Below are 20,734 nucleotides of genomic sequence, written 5' to 3'. Positions count from 1 at the left end.
AGTCATGTTCCGTACTGGTCTAGAGATATATCTCTACTGTTGTTTTACAGACAGTAAGTCATGTTCCGTACTGGTCTAGAGATATATCTCTACTGTTGTTTTACAGACATTAAGTCATGTTCCGTACTGGTCTAGAGATATATCTCTACTGTTGTTTTACAGACATTAAGTCATGTTCCGTACTGGTCTAGAGATATATCTCTACTGTTGTTTTACAGACATTAAGTCATGTCCCGTACTGGTCTAGAGATATATCTGTACTGTTGTTTTACAGACATTAAGTCATGTTCCGTACTGATCTAGAGATATATCTGTACTGTTGTTTTACAGACATTAAGTCATGTTCCGTACTGGTCTAGAGATATATCTCTACTGTTGTTTTACAGACATTAAGTCATGTTCCGTACTGGTCTAGAGATATATCTCTACTGTTGTTTTACAGACATTAAGTCATGCTCCGTACTGGTCTAGAGATATATCTCTACTGTTGTTTTACAGACATTAAGTCATGCTCCGTACTGGTCTAGAGATATATCTCTACTGTTGTTTTACAGACATTAAGTCATGTTCCGTACTGGTCTAGAGATATATCTCTACTGTTGTTTTACAGACATTAAGTCATGCTCCGTACTGGTCTAGAGATATACCTCTACTGTTGTTTTTCAGACATTAAGTCATGCTCCGTACTGGTCTAGAGATATATCGAAACTGTTGAATCCTAAAGATGAACATGATTGGAGACTGCTAGCGAGTCGTCTTGGTTATAGTAATGATGATATAAGGGCGTGGTCTCAGCAGTCTGATCCCTGCATGGCCATGTTAAATGAATGGTATACCACACATAAAACTAGTGAAGCTAATTTTGGTATTTTGAACAATCTGGTTGAAATGGACAGAATGGATGCTGCTGTTATTGTAGAGAACGCAATGAAAGCTGCTGGTAAGTGGATATTTATTTTACACAGAGTTTCGAAGTTGCAGATTTATTTATATAATGTTAAATCAATGATAGAATAATTAGAATATTATCACCAGCACTTTATTTGACATTCAAATCAGATTGTCTTTGTTCTGTTTCAAGTACATGTTCCTAGATAGTTCCTAGTTATTTGATAATTTTGTGTTTATTATTAATTCATCATCATTCTGATAGTTTTCCTTATTTTCTTTGTCAAAATTATTAATATCTGACTCTTTGTCTAGACAAGGTTTTTGGGAATATTAAATTTACGACATGTCAAAACTTTTATTTTGTCTGCAGAACAAGTGGTAGAATATAATATTATATACCTTGTGAACTCTCTAATTCAGAACAAGTGGTAGAATATAATATTATATACCATGTGAACTCTCTAATTCAGAACAAGTGGTAGAAGATGATGATTATGATTATCCAGTCCCTCCTCCTATTTTTATCAGTTATCAATGGGGACATCAAGATGAAGTGAAGTTATTAAAACAACATTTAGACATGGCGGGCTACGATTGTTGGATGGATATCGGTCAGATGGGCGGGGGAGATAAATTATTTGAGAAAATTGATCGTGGAATTCGAGGAGCCAAAATTATCATCAGTTGTACCACAGAAAAATACGCCAAATCTCCAAATTGTAACAGAGAGGTGGGTTGTCTGTGGGTTGTCTGTGGGTTGTCTGTAGGTTGTCTGTAGGTTGTCTGTGGGTTGTCTGTAGGTTGTTTGTAGGTTGTCTGTAGGTTGTCTGTGGGTTGTCTGTAGGTTGTTTGTGGGTTGTCTGTAGGTTGTCTGTAGGTTGTTTGTGGGTTGTCTGTAGGTTGTCTGTAGGTTGTCTGTAGGTTGTTGTAGGTTGTCTGTGGGTTGTCTGTAGGTTGTCTGTGGGTTGTCTGTAGGTTGTCTGTAGGTTGTCTGTGGGTTGTCTGTAGGTTGTCTGTAGGTTGTCTGTGGGTTGTCTGTAGGTTGTCTGTGGGTTGTCTGTAGGTTATCTGTAGGTTGTCTGTAGGTTGTCTGTGGGTTGTCTGTAGGTTGTCTGTAGGTTGTCTGTAGGTTGTCTGTAGGTTGTCTGTGGGTTGTCTGTAGGTTGTCTGTAGGTTGTCTGTAGGTTGTCTGTGGGTTGTCTGTAGGTTGTTTGTGGGTTGTCTGTAGGTTGTTTGTATTTCTGACGTCGCAGTCAACGTTTCTGTTATACAATCCAATATCAGTCCTAACACTAAGTAAGCGAACTAGCACTTGTAAATGAATAGTTCTTGCTTCGGACCTAGGCCCGTGCTTTCTAGGAGTTAAACTATATAAGATATCAATAGAGCGAACCCACAAAGTTTGTAGAAAACTCAAGGAAGAAGCAGACTGAGTCTAAAACGTACAAAATTGAAACTTGAAATTTAGGAATTTTATATATAGATAAACAGACTGGAAATAAAGTTGTAGTTTCTATTTTTCAGGTGAATCTGTCAGTCAATCTACGTAAACCAATCATACCTCTATTACTAGAGAGTTGTCCGTGGCCACCAGAGGGCAGTATGGGACCAATATTCAGTGAATATCTCTATATACAATTCTACCAATCCAACAAATCAGATGAAACCAAGGACGAGAGATTCTGGCCGCCACCCAAATTTCAGGAACTTCTCATGCAGCTGAGTATGAATGGAATCGTCCCTGATGAGTCCAAAGTTCATAAAAGTAAGAACAAACCTTGATCTGATTTTCCTTTGTTTACTACAAGTTTAATATATTATAATAAAATATTTTATCTTATTCTTATCCAGTGTATAAAAACTGGTGGAACCCCCTGGTGGAAGAAATAAAAATCCATAAAAGTAAAACAGCAAATGGTGGAAAAAACAACAAACAAGTTGTTAAACCAGACACCAAAAATCAGGTACGATTCTCAAAAACTGAATTCATTGTTTTACTTTTTATAAGATAATAGTTTTTTACATCCAATACCACATGGACTCTAACATCTGTCTCCAGGACACATTTGTGTGGGTGAAAATTGAGAGAGTTATTGCCCTTGATATAGTGAGTTATTGCCCTTGATGTAGTGAGTTATTGCCCTTGATATAGTGAGTTATTACCCTTGATATAGTGAGATAGTGAGTTATTACCCTCGTTAGTATAGTGAGTTATTACCCTTGATATAGTGAGATAGTAAGTTATTGCCCTTGATATAGTAAGTTATTGCCCTTGTTATAGTGAGTTATTGCCCTTGTTATAGTGAGTTATTGCCCTTGATATAGTAAGTTATTGCCCTTGATATAACAAGTAATTGCCCTTGATATAGTGAGTTATTGCCCTTGATATAGTAAGTAATTGCCCTTGATATAGTGAGTTATTGCCCTTGATATAGTGAGTTATTGCCCTTGATATAGTGAGTTATTGCCCTTGATATAGTGAGATAGTGAGTTATTACCCTCGTTATAGTAAGTTATTGCCCTTGATATAGTAAGTTATTGCCCTTGATATAGTAAGTTATTGCCCTTGATATAGCAAGTAATTGCCCTTGATATAGTGAGTTATTGCCCTTGATATAGTAAGTAATTGCCCTTGATATAGTGAGTTATTGCCCTTGATATAGTGAGTTATTGCCCTTGATATAGTAAGTTATTGCCCTTGATATAGCAAGTAATTGCCCTTGTTATAGTGAGTTATTGCCCTTGATATAGTGAGTTATTGCCCTTGATATAGTGAGTTATTGCCCTTGTTATATTGAGTTATTACCCTTGACATAGCAAGTAATTGCCCTTGATATAGTGAGTTATTTCCCTTGATATAGTGAGTTATTGCCCTTGATATAGTGAGTTATTGCCCTTGATATAGTGAGTTATTGCCTATAGTGAGTTATTGCCCTTGATATAGTGAGTTATTGCCCTTGTTATATTGAGTTATTGCCCTTGATATAGCAAGTAATTGCCCTTGATATAGTGAGTTATTGCCCTTGATATAGTAAGTAATTGCCCTTGATATAGTGAGTTATTGCCCTTGATATAGTGAGTTATAGCCCTTGTTATAGTGAGTTATTGCCCTTGACATAGTGAGTTATTGGCCTTGATATAGTGACTTATTGCCACTGATATAGTGAGTTATAGCCCTTGTTATAGTGAGTTATTGCCCTTGACATAGTGAGTTATTGGCCTTGATATAGTGACTTATTGCCACTGATATAGTGAGTTATTGGCCTTGATAGAGTGAGTTATTGGCCTTGATATAGTGAGTTATTGGCCTTGATATATCAGTGAGTTATTGCCCTTGATATAGTGAGTTATTGCCCTTGATAAAGTGAATTATTGGCCTTGTTATATCAGTGAGTTATTGCCCTTGATATAGTGAGTTATTGCCCTTGATGTAGTGAGTTATTGCCCTTGATGTAGTGAGTTATTACCCTTGATATAGTGAGTTATTGGCCTTGATATATCAGTGAGTTATTGGCCTTGATAAAGTGAGTTATTGCCCTTGATGTAGTGAGTTATTGCCCTTGATATAGTGAGTTATTGCCCTTGATATATCAGTGAGTTATTGGCCTTGATAAAGTGAGTTATTGCCCATGATATAGTGAGTTATTGCCCATGATATATTAAGTTATTGCCCTTGATGTAGTGAGTTATTGCCCATGACATAGTGAGTTATTGCCCATGATATAGTGAGTTATTGCCCATCACATAGTGAGTTATTGCCCTTGATGTAGTGAGTTATTGCCCTTGATATAGTGAGTTATTGCCCTTGATATATCAGTGAGTTATTGGCCTTGATATAGTAAGTTATTGCCCATAATACAGTGAGTTATTTCCCTTGATATAGTAAACATTGTATATTTCAGGCTGATAAATCTCCCGATGTTTTTATCTCGTATCAGTGGGATAAACAGAAGAATATCATGTTATTATATAAAAAATTAACAGAATTAGGGTATGATTGTTGGATGGATATCTATCAGATGGGGGGAGGAGATTCTCTGTATGATAAAATAGATCGTGGTATACGAGGCTGTAAGGTCGTATTATCCTGTCTTACTGAGAAATATACAATCTCAGCTAATTGTAGACGGGAAGTCAGTTTATGTGATTCTTTAAAACGACCAATCATACCTCTTCTATTAGAGAATATGTCATGGCCGCCACGTGGACCAATGAGCATGGCTTTTACAGAATTACTGTTCATTGATCTACACTCAGATCCTGGGGTCCAGGAAAAATGGTCTGGACAGAAATTTGAAGAAATGAGAAGCAAAATAGAAAATATTTTACCAGATGATGTTACTAGTCCAACACAAAATAACCAAAAACCAGCAGAAAATAAAAATAATCAAAAGGCTTCGAAATTAGCAGAATTAAACAAGAAGTATTCGTCAAGTTCCTCGGAAGCTGAAAAAACTCAGGAAAAACTACCTCAAAAAGACCAACCATTACCTCTAGAAAATCATGAAAAACAAAAACGTCTCCAACAAAAACCTCAAATTAAGGTAGCTGAAAACGAAACATCTTCAAGCTATGTTAAAAGGGCGACACCTGGGTCAAAGGTCAATCAGACCAATAAGCAACCAGAACCTCAAAATCCAGCAAGGGAGGTTACGCCAGAAAAACAAGCTACACAAACCAAAGAATCATCTTCACCTCAATCTACCAATAAATCTACACCAGAACCAAAACATTCAGCAGCGAGTCCCTCACCTGTAAAATCTAAATCTTGTCAGATTCTATAAGTTCTCTTAAAGGGATCATAAAAAAGTTTCCTCAATTTTTTTTATTTTGTGCCATATTTGACAGCCCTAGTGTTATAATATTGAAAGATTTTTATAGGGCTATATAAGTTTTATCTTGTATTATCTCTCATCTATATTGGTATGATGTGTTATTTGTTGTCACATTGTATGTTCAGTTTATTTTTCATTTTGTATATTTCATTTCTGTTCTGTTTGATGCATTGACGGCTGGAGGTTCAACTAGGGGGGACAACTTTCATGGTGGAATTCAAAATGCAGCAGCTCCGTGGTTGCGCCATAAGAGCAAGCCTCACATTGAGCATCTAAAAGAATTCTTCTAAATAAATTTTTTGAAAAGTGATTTGATGCTTTTTGACGCATATTTCCCTTCAATAGAATATCTTTATATTTATAAGAAATGGAGTGGGGGTACGACCAATATTCTAACATCTGGTGTTTCAAAACTAAAGATAGTACCACAGGATTATAGTTCTATTAGAGGATATTCCAAATGTTGAACCATTGAATGTAAACACTTCATTCCTGGACTAAGGGTCTGGTAATCAGGGATTTTGATTGGCCAGTCTTGGTGACGGCTGATCAAACTGTGGTTACCATCTTGGATTTGCAACTTTTCTTTTGTCTAGACCCACCACAATACTCATTCACCAAAGAATCATATATATATATATATATATATATATAGTCAACCTTAGAAATTTGGATTCAATGTAAAATAACTAGAAAATGAAATGAATGAAGTTAAAACGTCCTACTTTTCTGCACCATGTGGGCAAATGAAGATGGACAATGCCATGCAAGTGTGCAATGAGGGAATTTTTGCCAGGACAACGACATTAGTCTACTTTTTTTCCATTTCCAACTGCTGAGGGATCTTTAACATGCACAACCTGTAACATACGAGGCCTCGGTTTATTTTCCCATCCAAATGACTAGATGCCACTGACAAGGGGAAACCAGGTCAAAAAATCTGAAGGTATTATCTTGACCTATGTCAGGATTGAACCCTTTGACATTCAGGTTAGCAAGCGTCTTACTCCACGGCTCCAACTAGAAACAGCTAAGATATTTGAATGATATATATTTAATATTTACATGAAATCCTAACAAAACAAAAACATCAACTAAATTGTGGAAAAATGAAATGAGAATTAACTTTAGCAAGTTTTATATTACTAAACTAATGAATTGTGTCAAGGAACGGTCATAACAAAATAACATACATATCCAAAACTCTGCATTAAATGTTATATTAGTAGACTAACAGATAATTAGAAAACTGTTGACAAGAAATTCAGATTTATAAATGTTTTAATTTTGATATATTTTATCAAAAACAAAGTCAAAAAACAGAACTATCCATCAGAATTTAATCAAATCTCTAACAGTACAATTATTCTACTCAGTTTCTGAATATAAATATCCCTTTTTGTAGGCTTCTATAGTGAAAATGACAAACAATCAAAATATAAAATGAGATTGAATGAATCTGGTGATCTCTTTCAGAGTTATGATAAATACATTAACATTTGATTTTAAAACAGAACACATAAATACATTATCGCATTTTCTCAAGTTCACTGTTAAATATGATTTTTCTTTCTACTGTTTCTGTTATACAAGAATGATCTGTTGAAAGAGAGTGTTAAAGTAGCTGTCTGTCACTGAAATTCTTTTACGCAAAGTTCATTCAATCAAAACTTTTTCGTTTAATGTCTGGTCAATCAGGTTAGTTCACAAAAAATGTCATACAATCAAAACATTTTGGATTAGTTCACAATTGAGTGACAAGATATTTCAGCCATCACTTTTAAACGATTTTCATGCCCACCTAAATAGTAGGTTTAAAATGTTTGGCCAATAACGTTTGTATTAAACTAGATCACAATTAAGTTCCCAAGCTGAAATGCAGGTTATTGAATTAGAAGGCAAATCCTGACAGTTCTTGTCCTGGCCTTCTCTATTGAGAAATTAAGCCACTTCACAATCAAGTCTCAAAGTTATGTCACTTTATTTCATGTACTTGTCTTCGTGTTGTGCTAAATGTTTAGCTGAAGATTTCGCATCGAAGAATAATTGATTCATTTCCTCCACCTCGTCTTTTCCAATACATTCCTTGCCATTGATATGTGCCATGATGTTGCCAGGCGTCAACAACTGAACTGCGTATCTAAGTGTGCTCTTCGTTCCAATATTTGCCAACATTTGTAATGAATCGTCGTCAATTTGAATGGATTCAGTCTGACTTCTTATTCGTAAAATCTGAGCCATTTCTTCTGACCGATATGGAAGGGTTCGGATGATCATAATTCTATCCAGTAAATCAAGAGGCATTCCATGAGGAGCTACGATATCATCAGTACCTTTAATCGTACACTTTCCTCGATTCGTAGCAAAAATAACAATGGGAGCGATAGTTGATTCTAGAGCGCGGTGTAAGTAGGTGAAACATTCGATATCTAACATGTGAACTTCATCAATAAACAAAACACCAGGTACAAGTTCGGCAATTCCTTGATCAATATATTTATTCACTACTTTGTTGATCTCCTTCCGTAATTTATCAGTAATTTCTGTTTTCTTGGGTTTCATTAGTTGTCCCATCATAGACATGATATCCTGACCACCTTGAGGTCGGGCGTTCGCGATATCTAAATCATGGAGAGTTACATCCTGAATCACTTCTTTCTTCTTATGAACATCACCTTTCGGCAGTGGAACATATTCTTCTGCTTCTAAATCAAACTCGGTTGCAAAACTGTCTGATCGTCCTTGACGTTTAACGGCACCACTATTAGCCTCGATATAAATAACATCACCCACTTCTACCTTTTCTTTCTGAAGACTTTCATAGATAGATGGATCTAACTTCAGTTGTTTGGTGCCTTTTGAAGTTTTCAGCCCTATGATCACATGACTGACTGTTTTTCCGTAACCTCCCATTGGATTCTCTGTCTCGACAGGTGTCAGTTCTGTCACTTCACCATCGTAAACTTCCTTCGTTTCTTTGATACGTAAACCAATAGCACGTCGGAAATTCTCCATCAAAACCTCAGTCTTTTTGATTTCTGATGAATAGACTTCACTTCCAACCATTGGACAAAATGGCACCTTGGTTCCCAACTCCTGTGCGATGGCAAGAGCAATGGCAGTCTTTCCAGTACCAGGGGGTCCAGCCAGCAACACAGCTCGACCAGCCATCTTCTTCGATTTGATCAGTTCCACGATGATACCTGCAGCTTCTCTCGCCGATTCTTGACCGACCAAACCTGCCGCAGTTTGAATAGCGTAACCATTTTCATCAAGTCCCAAACCTTTGACATGACTGTGAGAGGCGATTCTCTGCGCCTTGGATGTACTTTTAACTTCCTCGATCTTCATCTTTGTATGTTTTAATGAAATTCAACTAATTTCAGCCTTTTTAAGGTAAATTTAAGCCGGTATTTGTCTCGACAAGTTTTTGTGTGCAGCACGCGTTTCTTTAGCGACACATAAACGCCATCTATGTAGAGTGTAAAAGAGAACATGGATTTTCGAGTAATATTTTTCCAATAATTTTCTTACTTTGTGTGTTTTTGACAGAATAATCATCATATGATTGATTTGAAAAGAATCAAATGTAGAGTATTTTTAGGAAAAAATTTCAAGTTACCACATAATTAGTGGATAACTATTTATTCCATTTTGTCCAGGGCGAATTTTAGGCCATCGACTGGAAAATGTAAAAGAAGAATTTGGAATTTTATTTATTTACGTTTTCAAAAATCGGACGAGTAAGGTCTCGAGAAACAATTGGAGTGGACTTCGAACTGTCAACAAACGTAGGTATTTTGTATCTTTCGTGCAAGTTTTCCAACGTCTTTATGCAGTGAAAATATAGCATTAATTGTTCAAAGAAGACGTTAAAATTTCATAGTCTAAATTTAGATTTATTTGTGTAAATAGGTAAAGAAGACAACAGGGTCATAATGAGGTGTTTTGAACAACTTTGTTTTGACAGGTTTAATAATGTTCAGTAGTTAAGATGGGTAGATAAAACTCAGTCTTCATTATCTATCATAATTAGAATATTATTCACAGCAGTAATTACTAGCAGGACAAATCGACCCCTGGGTAGGTCGTCTTAAGGGAGAGAACTCTGCACCAGTCAGACTACAACTAACTTTATTATCTCACACGGGTGAGATCTGTTTTATTTTAGCTGACACTGAACATTATTAGCTTCGAGAGGACTTGTCTTATTCACTAACACACCGCTGCCATCTTGACGTTTTGACTTTGTATCGTGGGAGAACAACATTCTTCAACTAACCTTGTAATTTCTTCATTTCAGATTTCTTCAAGTTTTCTACACTTAGTTATGATTTTGTTGAAACATAGGCCTTCACAAGTTCTTAACATTTGTAGAAGTTATTCTTCAATCAAGACAACTGATATTTCTAAACATTTCAAACTTCGCGAGATTTCCCGGTCAGTCCCGGGCAAGCCATTAGTGATTCTGTTCGATTGGCTTTATGCCAAGCCGTCTGCTGTCGATAAATATTGTAATTTGTATCACGATCGTGGATTGGATGTTCTCACTGTTAGAGGCAAAGTTTCACAATTTCTATGGCCGCCTAAATCCTTTCTTCTCACCGAGGATTTGCTGAAATATTTATTAGAGACACGCCCATTTCAAAAATACGTCATACACGCTTTTTCGATTGGTGCTTATAATTATGACGTTTGTATGTATTTAGCCAATCAGAATAAAGAAAAGTATGGAGAATTTAGTTCTAGAATTCAGGGCCAGATTTTGGACAGCATCACGATCGGAACGTACGAACAAATGTCGAGGGGAGTTTCTTCCATTTTGCCTTCGAACCCCATCATCAGAAAATCTACTATGAAAATTGTGGACACATATTATAAACTGACAAGCAAAAAGACATTAAAACAATACGATATTTTAGTTCAATTCTTTAAAAATGATCCCATCAGAGTGCCTACTTTATTCTTTTATGCCAAAAACGACCCGATGTGCCACGTCGAGTCAATCGAAGAGATGATAGAAAAATGGCGAGAGATGGACGAACTTGAAGTTTTCAGCAGACATTGGGATGAATCTGTTCATTGTGCACATCTTAAATACCACCAAGATGAATATTTACAAGAATTGGATGATTTTTTGAAGACAATAAATCTGTAAATTTACAAATGGTGGTGTAATCATATTCATTCATTACAATCACCAACCTTTCAGTTGTGGATTTCAAAATTGAGATTCTCTTCCATTTGAACAGATGAATATTCAAGAAAATTATGACCTTAATCGTGAGAGAAAAATTCGTTGTAACTATCAAATAAATCAAAGTTATATCGCTCATGTGTTTTAAGTTATAATACCAAGGTGTATAGTTAGGCCTATTTGCATGTAAGGATCATGGAAACAGGCATCTACTCTATTCCTTTATCTCTTGTGAAATATACCGATATCATTTGATTTTGACACTAGTACCCCGCCATAGCATGCCGTGACCCTTTTATATCTCGACTGCATTCCATGAGCTCTTGTGATACAGATGTACAATATTATTTTGACACGAATCCCCTTCTATAGAATAGCGTCACCTCTATGTACCCGGTATATAACCTTGTAATGACGTCATATTGATGATAGTTATGACCGGATGTCCGAGTTCTCTTCATTACCAATCTACAATCATCTTAAATCAACTTATTTTGTATTTAATATACATGGTCCATTATTTTATACTACGGTCTGTTAATAAAAATATGAAACCGGGCGAATTTGAACCAATATCATCGTTCTGAGTGGCTGTATTCGCTGGCGTACAATCCAATCAATTCGCTGCATTCCATGCTATTGCAGTCTAGGTACAGACTGGCTTGCCCGCAATTTTTCTTACGAATTTTACCTGTATTTTTCTTTGTTTTGGGGTTTTTGCCCGATATCCCCTCCCCTCAATGTCCTCCGTCTCCTACGCCTATATCTGTTATAATCTGTTTTGGTTCCTTCTGATTTTAGCAACCGGTGCTACTGAAGCTTGTATATTGACGAACGACATCACTTGTGCAAAAACATAGGATGTTCCACTTTCACATAACTACTTTCTGCAGATTACAAAACTTGATGATTAAAATATCTTGTCTGTAATAGACATACCATGGTGCAAACAAGTAGGACGTAAAACTCAATTTATTTTATTTTTAATAGTCATACATTTTTTGCCCTCAAATTAGCTATCAGAGATTCTTAAGATGTCATCAGAGATTATTTAGATGTTATCAGAGATTAGTTAGATGTTATCAGAGATTAGTTAGATATTATCAGATATTAGTTAGATGTCATCAGAGATTATTTAGATGTTATCAGAGATTAGTTAGGTGTTATCAGAGATTAGTTAGATGTTATTAGAGATTAGTTAGATGCTATTAGTTAGATATTATCAGAGATTAGTTAGATGTTATTAGAGATTAGTTAGATGCTATCAGTGATTATTTAGATGTTATTAGAGGTTAGTTAGATGTTATCAGAGATTAGTTAGATATTATCAGTGATTAGTTAGATGTTATTAGAGATTAGTTAGATGTTATTAGAGATTAGTTAGATGTTATCAGAGATTAGTTAGATGTTATCAGAGATCAGTTAGATGCCATTAGTTAGATATTATCAGTGATTAGTTAGATGTTATCAGATATTAGTTAGATGTTATCAGAGGTTAGTTAAATGCTATCAGAGGTTTTGGACTTGTGTCGGAATCGATATAAATAAAAGAAAGAAACATCCATAGTTTATGACGACATCAAAGGATCTTTTCTACCAGCAGTTCCTTGGTCATCGATTTTTCTGCACCTCTTTACAGCTGGGTCGACTGGAATTATGAGTGAAGACGACTTATTCAAGGTCACCAGGCTTTCACATGCCGAATGAGATCGGAACCCACAGCGACCATTTGTCCGACATAACCAAGCAAATTGAAAGAAAAAAAACGCTCTAACCGACTTCTACAGAATCTCACATTGTACATATAGGCCAATTACAATATGAAACGGATTTACTATCATTGTTTCGACCGATTTAGATCAAATGGCATGAGAAAGAAAACGATTGAATCATCTCATTGTTTAAAGTTTGTATTTGTTGAGATTGGCGTGGGTGTATAGGATCTTATACTGATCATACGATAACTTGACCTCGTTACTCTTCTACAATAACTTCAGTCATCCAAGTCGGCTGTCTTGATCGAACTCAGGGTCTTATTCTGGAGGTTGATTCACTATTACGCAATACTGTCTTTTTCAAGGGATAGATTCGCCATTTTGGGGGTTGATTTAAGTCTTGAATATATGTAAATAGTCTTCCAAAGTACTAGAAATGTACGAATATCACACAATTCCTTTAAAAATACTTCAAACTAGGAATTTTACTCACTATTTCTATAGATGTATTTTCTATATAACACAGAGTATCTTAAATTGACGAGTTGTCATTTTAACTTTTAAACGCGAATAATTCTTGATACACGTGGAATTGAAAGCTAAAATTTCGACGGTGAGCTGTGAACTGATTAGCATAGCTAAAACATTCTGTATTTCTGTGACTAAGGTATGAATGAGCATCTGTCTCTTTAAGTTCTTTTATGACATTATCTACAGTTTCGAAATAGATTGATGTCTGTTACTCTATTGATATCTGTTATTCTATTGATATCTGTTATTCTATTGATATCTGTTATTCTATTGATATCTGTTACTCTATTGATATCTGTTACTCTATTGATATCTGTTGTTCTATTGATATCTGTTACTCTATTGATATCTGTTACTCTATTGATATCTGTTATTCTATTGATATCTGTTATTCTATTGATATCTGTTACTCTATTGATATCTGTTATTCTATTGATATCTGTTACTCTATTGATATCTGTTACTCTATTGATATCTGTTACTCTATTGATATCTGTTATTCTATTGATATCTGTTATTCTATTGATATCTGTTACTCTATTGATATCTGTTACTCTATTGATATCTGTTATTCTATTGATATCTGTTATTCTATTGATATCTGTTACTCTATTGATATCTGTTACTCTATTGATATCTGTTACTCTATTGATATCTGTTATTCTATTGATATCTGTTACTCTATTGATATCTGTTATTCTATTGATATCTGTTATTCTATTGATATCTGTTATTGATATGCTATTATAAAATAAGTGTATAGGGGATGCGATATTATGTAAGATAAACCTAATTCAACAGATGACACGATGAATCAAAGATCCTGAAAGGGATAATAATAAAGAAAAAGTTGAAAAACCCTGACCTTGGAAGTTCTGTTGTGGTATTGAATTCCTCTGTAGGAGTTGACGAGTTTAAGGAAGCGTATCTGAGAATCATACGAAACTACGCACCATTTTGAAATACAAATAACAACAACAATTCGACTGATTTTGTCTGGCGTAGTGATTTAAATGTCGGTCAACTAAGTTTGTGTCTGTTATTTCTATGTAAGAATGACGTGTAGTTTGGAATGAATGTTGACGAGTATAAAAATGGGTGTATATGAGAATATAATAGTTTATAAAGATGGTATATTGTCAATAATTGTAATAGATATATCAGTTAACTCCTGGAAGCGGAAACTAACTCGTCATCTACCAAGCATCCAACAAGTGTAATATACCTCACAGATCACTTAAAATATTCACGTAGTAACCTATATATTACACTTCTATTACATCCGTCCGTTCTTCTCAGCTATGGTAAACAATTTATATATATATTAGGATTGGTAGGCGACAGAGAAAAAAGAGAGAGGGGGGGCAGGCTTCTCAGCTACCGGTCGCCGTTATCTTTATATTTCTATTAATTGGGTAGAGGATTGGTTGACCGACAGGAAAAGAGGGGACAGGTTTATCAGCTACCGGTCGCCGGTTTTAGTGACATGTAAAACACGTATATCGGAAGGAATTGTTTTCGGGGGTGACCAAGAAATAAAGGGGAGGGGCGGCTTCATGGAAGCGGTGAATATATTGTAGTTTTCTCATCTTACAAAACAGATTAAATTATCTCTTTACCATACAAACCATAAATACTTTTCAAATCCGCCACTCAGTGAATTTAATGTATTTAATTAGCTATATTTCAGGCACAGTATTAAAGTCAAATGTTCGCCATATTCGGTGGTAGATTTTGGGTCTTGAATATTTTAAATAGTCTTCAGAAGTACTAGAAATGTACGAAAATCACATAATTCCTTTATAAATACTTTAAACTAGGAATTTTACTTTCTATTTATATATGTATTTTCTATATATCACAGAGTATCAAGAAAAGTCGACTCGTCTTTTTATTTTCAAACGTAGATAATTCTGGATACACATGGATTTGAAGGCTCAAATTTCTACGGTCAGTCGTGAACTCTATAACTGATTAGCTTAGCTAAAAATTCCCCGTTTCTGAGACTAAGTTGTGGTTGGTCGAATGAATGTCAAATCTTTAGATTAATCTCACTGCGTTTATTTACTATATCTTTCTCTGTCTCTGAACTCAACTCCGACTTTCTAATTTTAAACCCAGCTCTACTAGTCTTATTTGTCTTTCACTTGATAGTTTTGAAACAGTAAGAACAGATTTTTAACTATGTAATTTGGGATTTGGAGTGGTCTTTTCTACCCCGATCATCTCCTCGACAACAATAGCTGTCTGAAGTCATCTGCTTACTCCAATAAGAACGCACGAACGAAAATATTTAAAAAATATCGATAAAAAAATCTTCTTTTGCAGAAAATAGTCTTTTTTTTTTACTAGAATTTCAAATCGAATTCAAATTATCGAAAGTGAAACTTGGTATGATGAAATCGATTTTGGTTTAATCAGAAATAGTTGAACTTTCTCACAATGATAATCAATTTCTCGATTCAAAGTTGAAAAATGTAAGAAAGATCGTTCGATATCCGACCGGAATTTAACACCTAATTGTAACATGCACCAGAATACATCAATCAGTGAGAACTATTTTATCGCGTAGTAGACTAATACCGGTTGTTATGAGTCATGCTATTATAAAGTTAAAGAGTAAAGTTAGAAGAATTCAGTTTAAGCTGGGAATTTGTCGTGTTCTGATCGGTGGTGATTGAATCTTTCAAAATGATTCTTTACGCCACATTAACTGTTATTTTATTATCAATACAACATATTGGATGTACTTTAAATTCTACGTGAGTAACAATTTATTTTCCTAATCTTCTTTTTAATAGCACAACAGAATTGATTTTTATTCAGTTACAAACAAGCAGATACTAATAGCATATTTCTCATTCATTCATTCATTCATTCATTCATTCATTCATTCATTCATTCATTCATTCACATAAAATTAGGACAAATCATTTTAACATTTTTTCATTCTGCTTTATTATGGGCTGGGACGGGCTGATGACTGGGGACGGGGTGACAGGGTGATGGGGGACGGGGAAACTGAGAGGTGAGTCAACTTTCACAGGATTCAGGTTCTTACCATACTAGTTATATACAGATGGGACGAGAACATATCAATTAGCTAACAAATTGTTAACAATGACAGTTTTCTGTGGTCAGAAATAGGCTAAAGGATGCCGAACTATCGTGTCTATCTAGCTAGTAGATTGTTTGGTACAATGACAGATTTCTGCAGTCAGAATGGGACAAGGGCATACCAAACTATTGTGTCTAACTAGCTAGCGGATTGCTTGGTACATTGATAGTTTTCTAAGGTCAGAATGGGACAAGAGTATACCAAACTATCGTGTCTAACTAGCTAGTAGATTTTTTGGTACAATGATAGTTTTCTGTGATCAGAATGAGACTAGAGTATACCAAACTAACGTGTCTAACTAGCTAGTAGATTGTTTGGTATAATGATAGTTTCTGTGATCAGAATGAGACTAGAGTATACCAAACTATCGTGTCTAACTAGCTAGTAGATTGTTTGGTACAATGACAGTTTTCTGTTGTCAGAATGAGAATAGAGTATACCAAACTATCATGTCCAACTAGCTAGTAGATTGCTTGGTACAATGACAGTTTTCTGTTGTCAGAATGAGACTAGAGTATACCAAACTATCATGTCCAACTAGCTAGTAGATTGCTTGGTACAATGACAGTTTTCTGTGATCAGAATGAGACTAGAGTATATCAAACTATCGTGTCCAACTAGCTAGTAGATTGCTTGGTACAATGACAGTTTTCTGTGGTCAGAATGAGAATAGAGTATACCAAACTATCATGTCCAACTAGCTAGTAGATTGTTTGGTACAATGACAGTTTTCTGTGGTCAGAATGGGGACTAGAGCATACCAAACTATCGTGTCTAACTAGCTAGTAGATTGTTTGGTACAATGACAGTTTTCTGTGGTCAGAATGGGACAAGAGCATACCAAACTAACGTGTCTAACTAGCTAGTAGATTGTTTGGTACAATGACAGTTTTCTGTGGTCAGAATGGGACAAGAGCATACCAAACTAACGTGTCTAACTAGCTAGTAGATTGTTTGGTACAATGACAGTTTTCTGTGGTCAGAATGGGACAAGAGCATACCAAACTAACGTGTCTAACTAGCTAGTAGATTGTTTGGTATAATGACAGTTTTCTGTGGTCAGAATGAGACAAGTGCATACCAAACTAACGTGTCTAACTAGCTGGTAGATTGTTTGGTATAATGACAGTTTCCTGCAGTCAGAATGAGACTAGAGTATACCAAACTATCATGTCTAACTAGCTAGTAGATTGTTTGGTATAATGACAGTTTCCTGCAGTCAGAATGGGACTAGAACATACCAAACTATCGTGTCTAACTAGCTAGTAGATTGTTTGGTACAATGATAGTTTTCTATGGTCAGAATGAGACTAGAGTATACCAAACTATCATGTCTAACTAGCTAGTAGATTGTTTGGTACAATGACAGTTTTCTGTGGTCAGAATGGGACTAGAACATACCAAACTATCGTGTCTAACTAGCTGGTAGATTGTTTGGTACAATGATAGTTTTCTGCAGTCGGAATGAGACTAGAGTATACCAAACTATCATGTCTAACTAGCTAGTAGATTGTTTGGTACAATGATAGTTTTCTATGGTCAGAATGAGACTAGAGTATACCATCATACAACTATCGTTTCTAACTTGATAGCAGATTGATTGGTATAATGGTAGTCAGAGATGTCAGTCCCCTGTTTAAAAGTTCCCATGACTTAAAGGATTATAATATTGGTTCTGTGATAATGTCAAATTCCAAAGTTTATAATACCTGCTATCTGAGATTAAGATATATACCTCTACTGTACTGATATATTCTTAGAGTTTATGATGTTTACCTGTCGAATCTTGTTGATAAGATAGACAGGATTATCATCCCACCTCATTATTGTTTATCATTCTTTATTGTTTATCATTACTAGGAATTGTCTCTCGTGTCTACATTTACAACCATGAATAAAATGATTTTGAATTTACGCCTAACTTTTATACAATCGGCAGACCGAAATATTGAATCACGCTTACCCTTCCGGACACCTGGTGCCATTCTGCGACTGGATTTGTCAGCTTCACATCCCTTTCAGAGAGTCCACATAGATAATATTGTTTTTTTGATATTTATGTTTGGTGGCTTCACACCCATTTCTGAGAGTCCACATAGTTAATACTGTTCATTTGGTATTTAGGTTTGTCGACTTGACATCCCTTTCAGAGAGTCCACATATCTAATGATGTCTATTTGATATTTATGTTTGGTAGCTTCACATCCCTTTCAGAGAGTTCACATATCTAATGGTGTTTATTAGGTATTTGGGTTTGTCAACTCGACATCCCTTTCAGAGAGTTCACATATCTAATGATGTCTATTTGGTTTTTAGATTTGTTAACTTGACATCCCTTTCAGAGAGTCCACATATCTAATGTTTATTTTGGAATATTTTGTGATATACTGGGCTTGTTACAATGATGATGTTTGAATTCTTTGGAATTTTTATCATTTCTATAATACACCATCTAATTTAAAAGCCATATTTTAAAATTTTAGAAATGATAAAACGAGATGAAATTAAGTTAAAGATATTGACTCTTAACTCAAATCGATCAAGTCGGAAGCCATTTGAACAGATCTAGAAGCCTTCAGTCTGAACTTAAAATCTTACAGCGTGTAATTCTCGCAAGTTAAAAGAAAACTTAGAAATTAAAAACGTGATGTAGCAAAGTTTGTTAAGACACATTTAGAAATTAAAAATACAACCAGTATTGGAATTAACCAAGATACCATCACAGCAGTAAGTTCACTTGTTCTCGTTTCATATTTTGAATAGTGATTTTCGTTGCTACCCAAAACGATAGTTGGCAAGATGGATTAACATCTTCCTGTTGGTTGGAAAACACAATTAAAAGTAAAGTTATAGAAACAGCTTACTTCAGATTAATATTCCAATTCCATTTCTACTTTTTGTCTGTTAAATAACCAGAATTTAAAATTTAGATTAAGATGTAATTCTCCCCAAATTGGGTCAAATATAGTCTATGATGATTCTGACAATCGAAATACCAAAAAATAAACAATATTAGGTATGTGAACTCTCTTATAGATCGTCGAGTTAGCAATCATATTTTCAGTCACATCAGGTGTCCCCTGCCTCGCTAGCGACGCGACACCGTCTACAGTATTTATATTAGTGGATCTTATATTCTATAAAGTCTTTAGACTAAACAGATTATAAACTATGATGTCCGTTAGTTATTATAAATAATACTATAATTATTATGTTGTATATAAATTGACAGTGACGTATCTATAAGAGTTTATTAGTTATAGTAACTAATAATCCTACTAATAATAATAATATAAACTATTACCAAGATTTCTTTAGTATTTGTACCGAAACAGGTGTAGAAAAGTAGGACGTAAGATTATTTTGCGGTTATAAAAAAAAGTAATAAAACTATTTTGACGTAACTATTTTGACGATATGGGATTATTTTCACGTTATAATACCAAACTGACGTTTTAAAACTATTTTGACGTTTTAAAACTATTTTGACTTTAAAAAACTAGTTTGAAGTTACCGAAAAATTATTTTGGATGTTTGAAAGCTATTTTTGAAACCACGGCACCAGTCTTCAATATTACGTCACTGCAACAATTTAACGGCAACGATTTGACATTTTAGTTATAAAATAATATCGATGTTGTTGGAACTTTTTGACCCCTCCATTTCACATATTCTCTACGAGCCAGATCACAGACTGGAGGGAAGATTCAAGCATCAATAAACAATAGAGCTATTAGCTATCAATGACACCACACGATATAAAATAGGAAATTATATAAGATAGAAACTCACTGCATGATATCCGGACTATATATATATAATCAGATAGGTGATTAGACATAGAATGAAATGGAGTTTTACGTCCCACTTTTCTACTTCTGATTGCCCAAGATACAAGCAATGCATTGCAGTGTACAATTGAGAAAATATTGCCAGGACACCATGACCTGAGAACATTTATATATAGTATATTTACTATTTTCTTACGATGTTTCGAGAAACAATTCCCAGGTTGATAATTAGAGATCTATTCTTATTATGAACAATACTCAGATATTACATTGTCTATAACAAACAAAATATTATAGCTGGCTCTAGCTGCCCGACATCTATCATAATTTACACCTCATTCAACTAATTTGACTCTGAAGACTTACTTTAATTTCAACAAGCAATAATACTATAATAATAATAATACTACACGTAGAATCTGTGATGGAATTTTTTACTTTAGAAACTCAGTTGCACAGTGGAATATAATATACAAGACAGTAGTTTAATGGAGGCAAATGAGACAAAGGCCCACTTTTGAAATGAGGACCAATGTTTAGAAGTATCTTTTCTCTGAATTTTATATTTTCAATCCACCCAAGTGCCTTATCTTAACTTAGATTGTGGTATGGAATGGAAATTATTTCTCTGACCAGAACCCCCCCCCCCCCCCCCC

At 34.9% G+C, this 20,734-nt stretch overlaps 4 protein-coding genes across 4 annotated transcripts in view; 2 read left to right on the top strand and 2 right to left on the bottom strand.

Moving 5' to 3' along the window:
* LOTGIDRAFT_142504 (hypothetical protein) overlaps positions 1 to 5,675 on the top strand; it is a gene marked incomplete at both ends in the record, with an annotated part of 8,393 nt that extends 2,718 nt beyond the window's left edge. The window contains 5 exons of the mRNA XM_009052411.1: positions 667 to 940; positions 1,362 to 1,621; positions 2,416 to 2,656; positions 2,743 to 2,855; positions 4,794 to 5,675. Coding sequence (XP_009050659.1) covers positions 667 to 940; positions 1,362 to 1,621; positions 2,416 to 2,656; positions 2,743 to 2,855; positions 4,794 to 5,675 — 1,770 coding nt within the window. The remainder of the gene's footprint in view (positions 1 to 666; positions 941 to 1,361; positions 1,622 to 2,415; positions 2,657 to 2,742; positions 2,856 to 4,793) is intronic.
* A 1,085-nt stretch (positions 5,676 to 6,760) lies between these two features.
* On the bottom strand, positions 6,761 to 9,193 carry LOTGIDRAFT_201543 (hypothetical protein). Its single transcript, XM_009052410.1, has one exon. The coding sequence runs from the start codon at positions 9,075 to 9,077 to the stop codon at positions 7,707 to 7,709; it is 1,371 nt and encodes a 456-aa protein (XP_009050658.1). The 5' UTR covers positions 9,078 to 9,193; the 3' UTR covers positions 6,761 to 7,706.
* A 277-nt stretch (positions 9,194 to 9,470) lies between these two features.
* Positions 9,471 to 11,056, top strand: LOTGIDRAFT_201542 (hypothetical protein). The gene is made up of 2 exons (XM_009052409.1): positions 9,471 to 9,517; positions 10,030 to 11,056. Exon 2 carries the CDS (start codon positions 10,057 to 10,059, stop codon positions 10,882 to 10,884), a length of 828 nt encoding a protein of 275 aa, XP_009050657.1. The 5' UTR covers positions 9,471 to 9,517; positions 10,030 to 10,056; the 3' UTR covers positions 10,885 to 11,056.
* Positions 11,057 to 13,345: 2,289 nt separating this feature from the next.
* Positions 13,346 to 18,272, bottom strand: LOTGIDRAFT_174078 (hypothetical protein; the record flags this gene model as incomplete). The annotated part of the gene is made up of 2 exons (XM_009052408.1): positions 13,346 to 13,896; positions 18,251 to 18,272. 2 exons carry the CDS (start codon positions 18,270 to 18,272, stop codon positions 13,346 to 13,348), a joined length of 573 nt encoding a protein of 190 aa, XP_009050656.1.
* Between the last annotated feature and the right edge of the window lie 2,462 nt (positions 18,273 to 20,734).

The sequence above is a fragment of the Lottia gigantea genome, assembly GCF_000327385.1.
Source record: "Lottia gigantea unplaced genomic scaffold LOTGIsca_181, whole genome shotgun sequence".
Classification (NCBI taxonomy): Eukaryota; Metazoa; Mollusca; class Gastropoda; family Lottiidae; genus Lottia; species Lottia gigantea.
The sequence above is the reverse complement of the archived record's forward strand: the minus strand, read 5'-3'. Positions and strand labels throughout refer to the sequence as shown.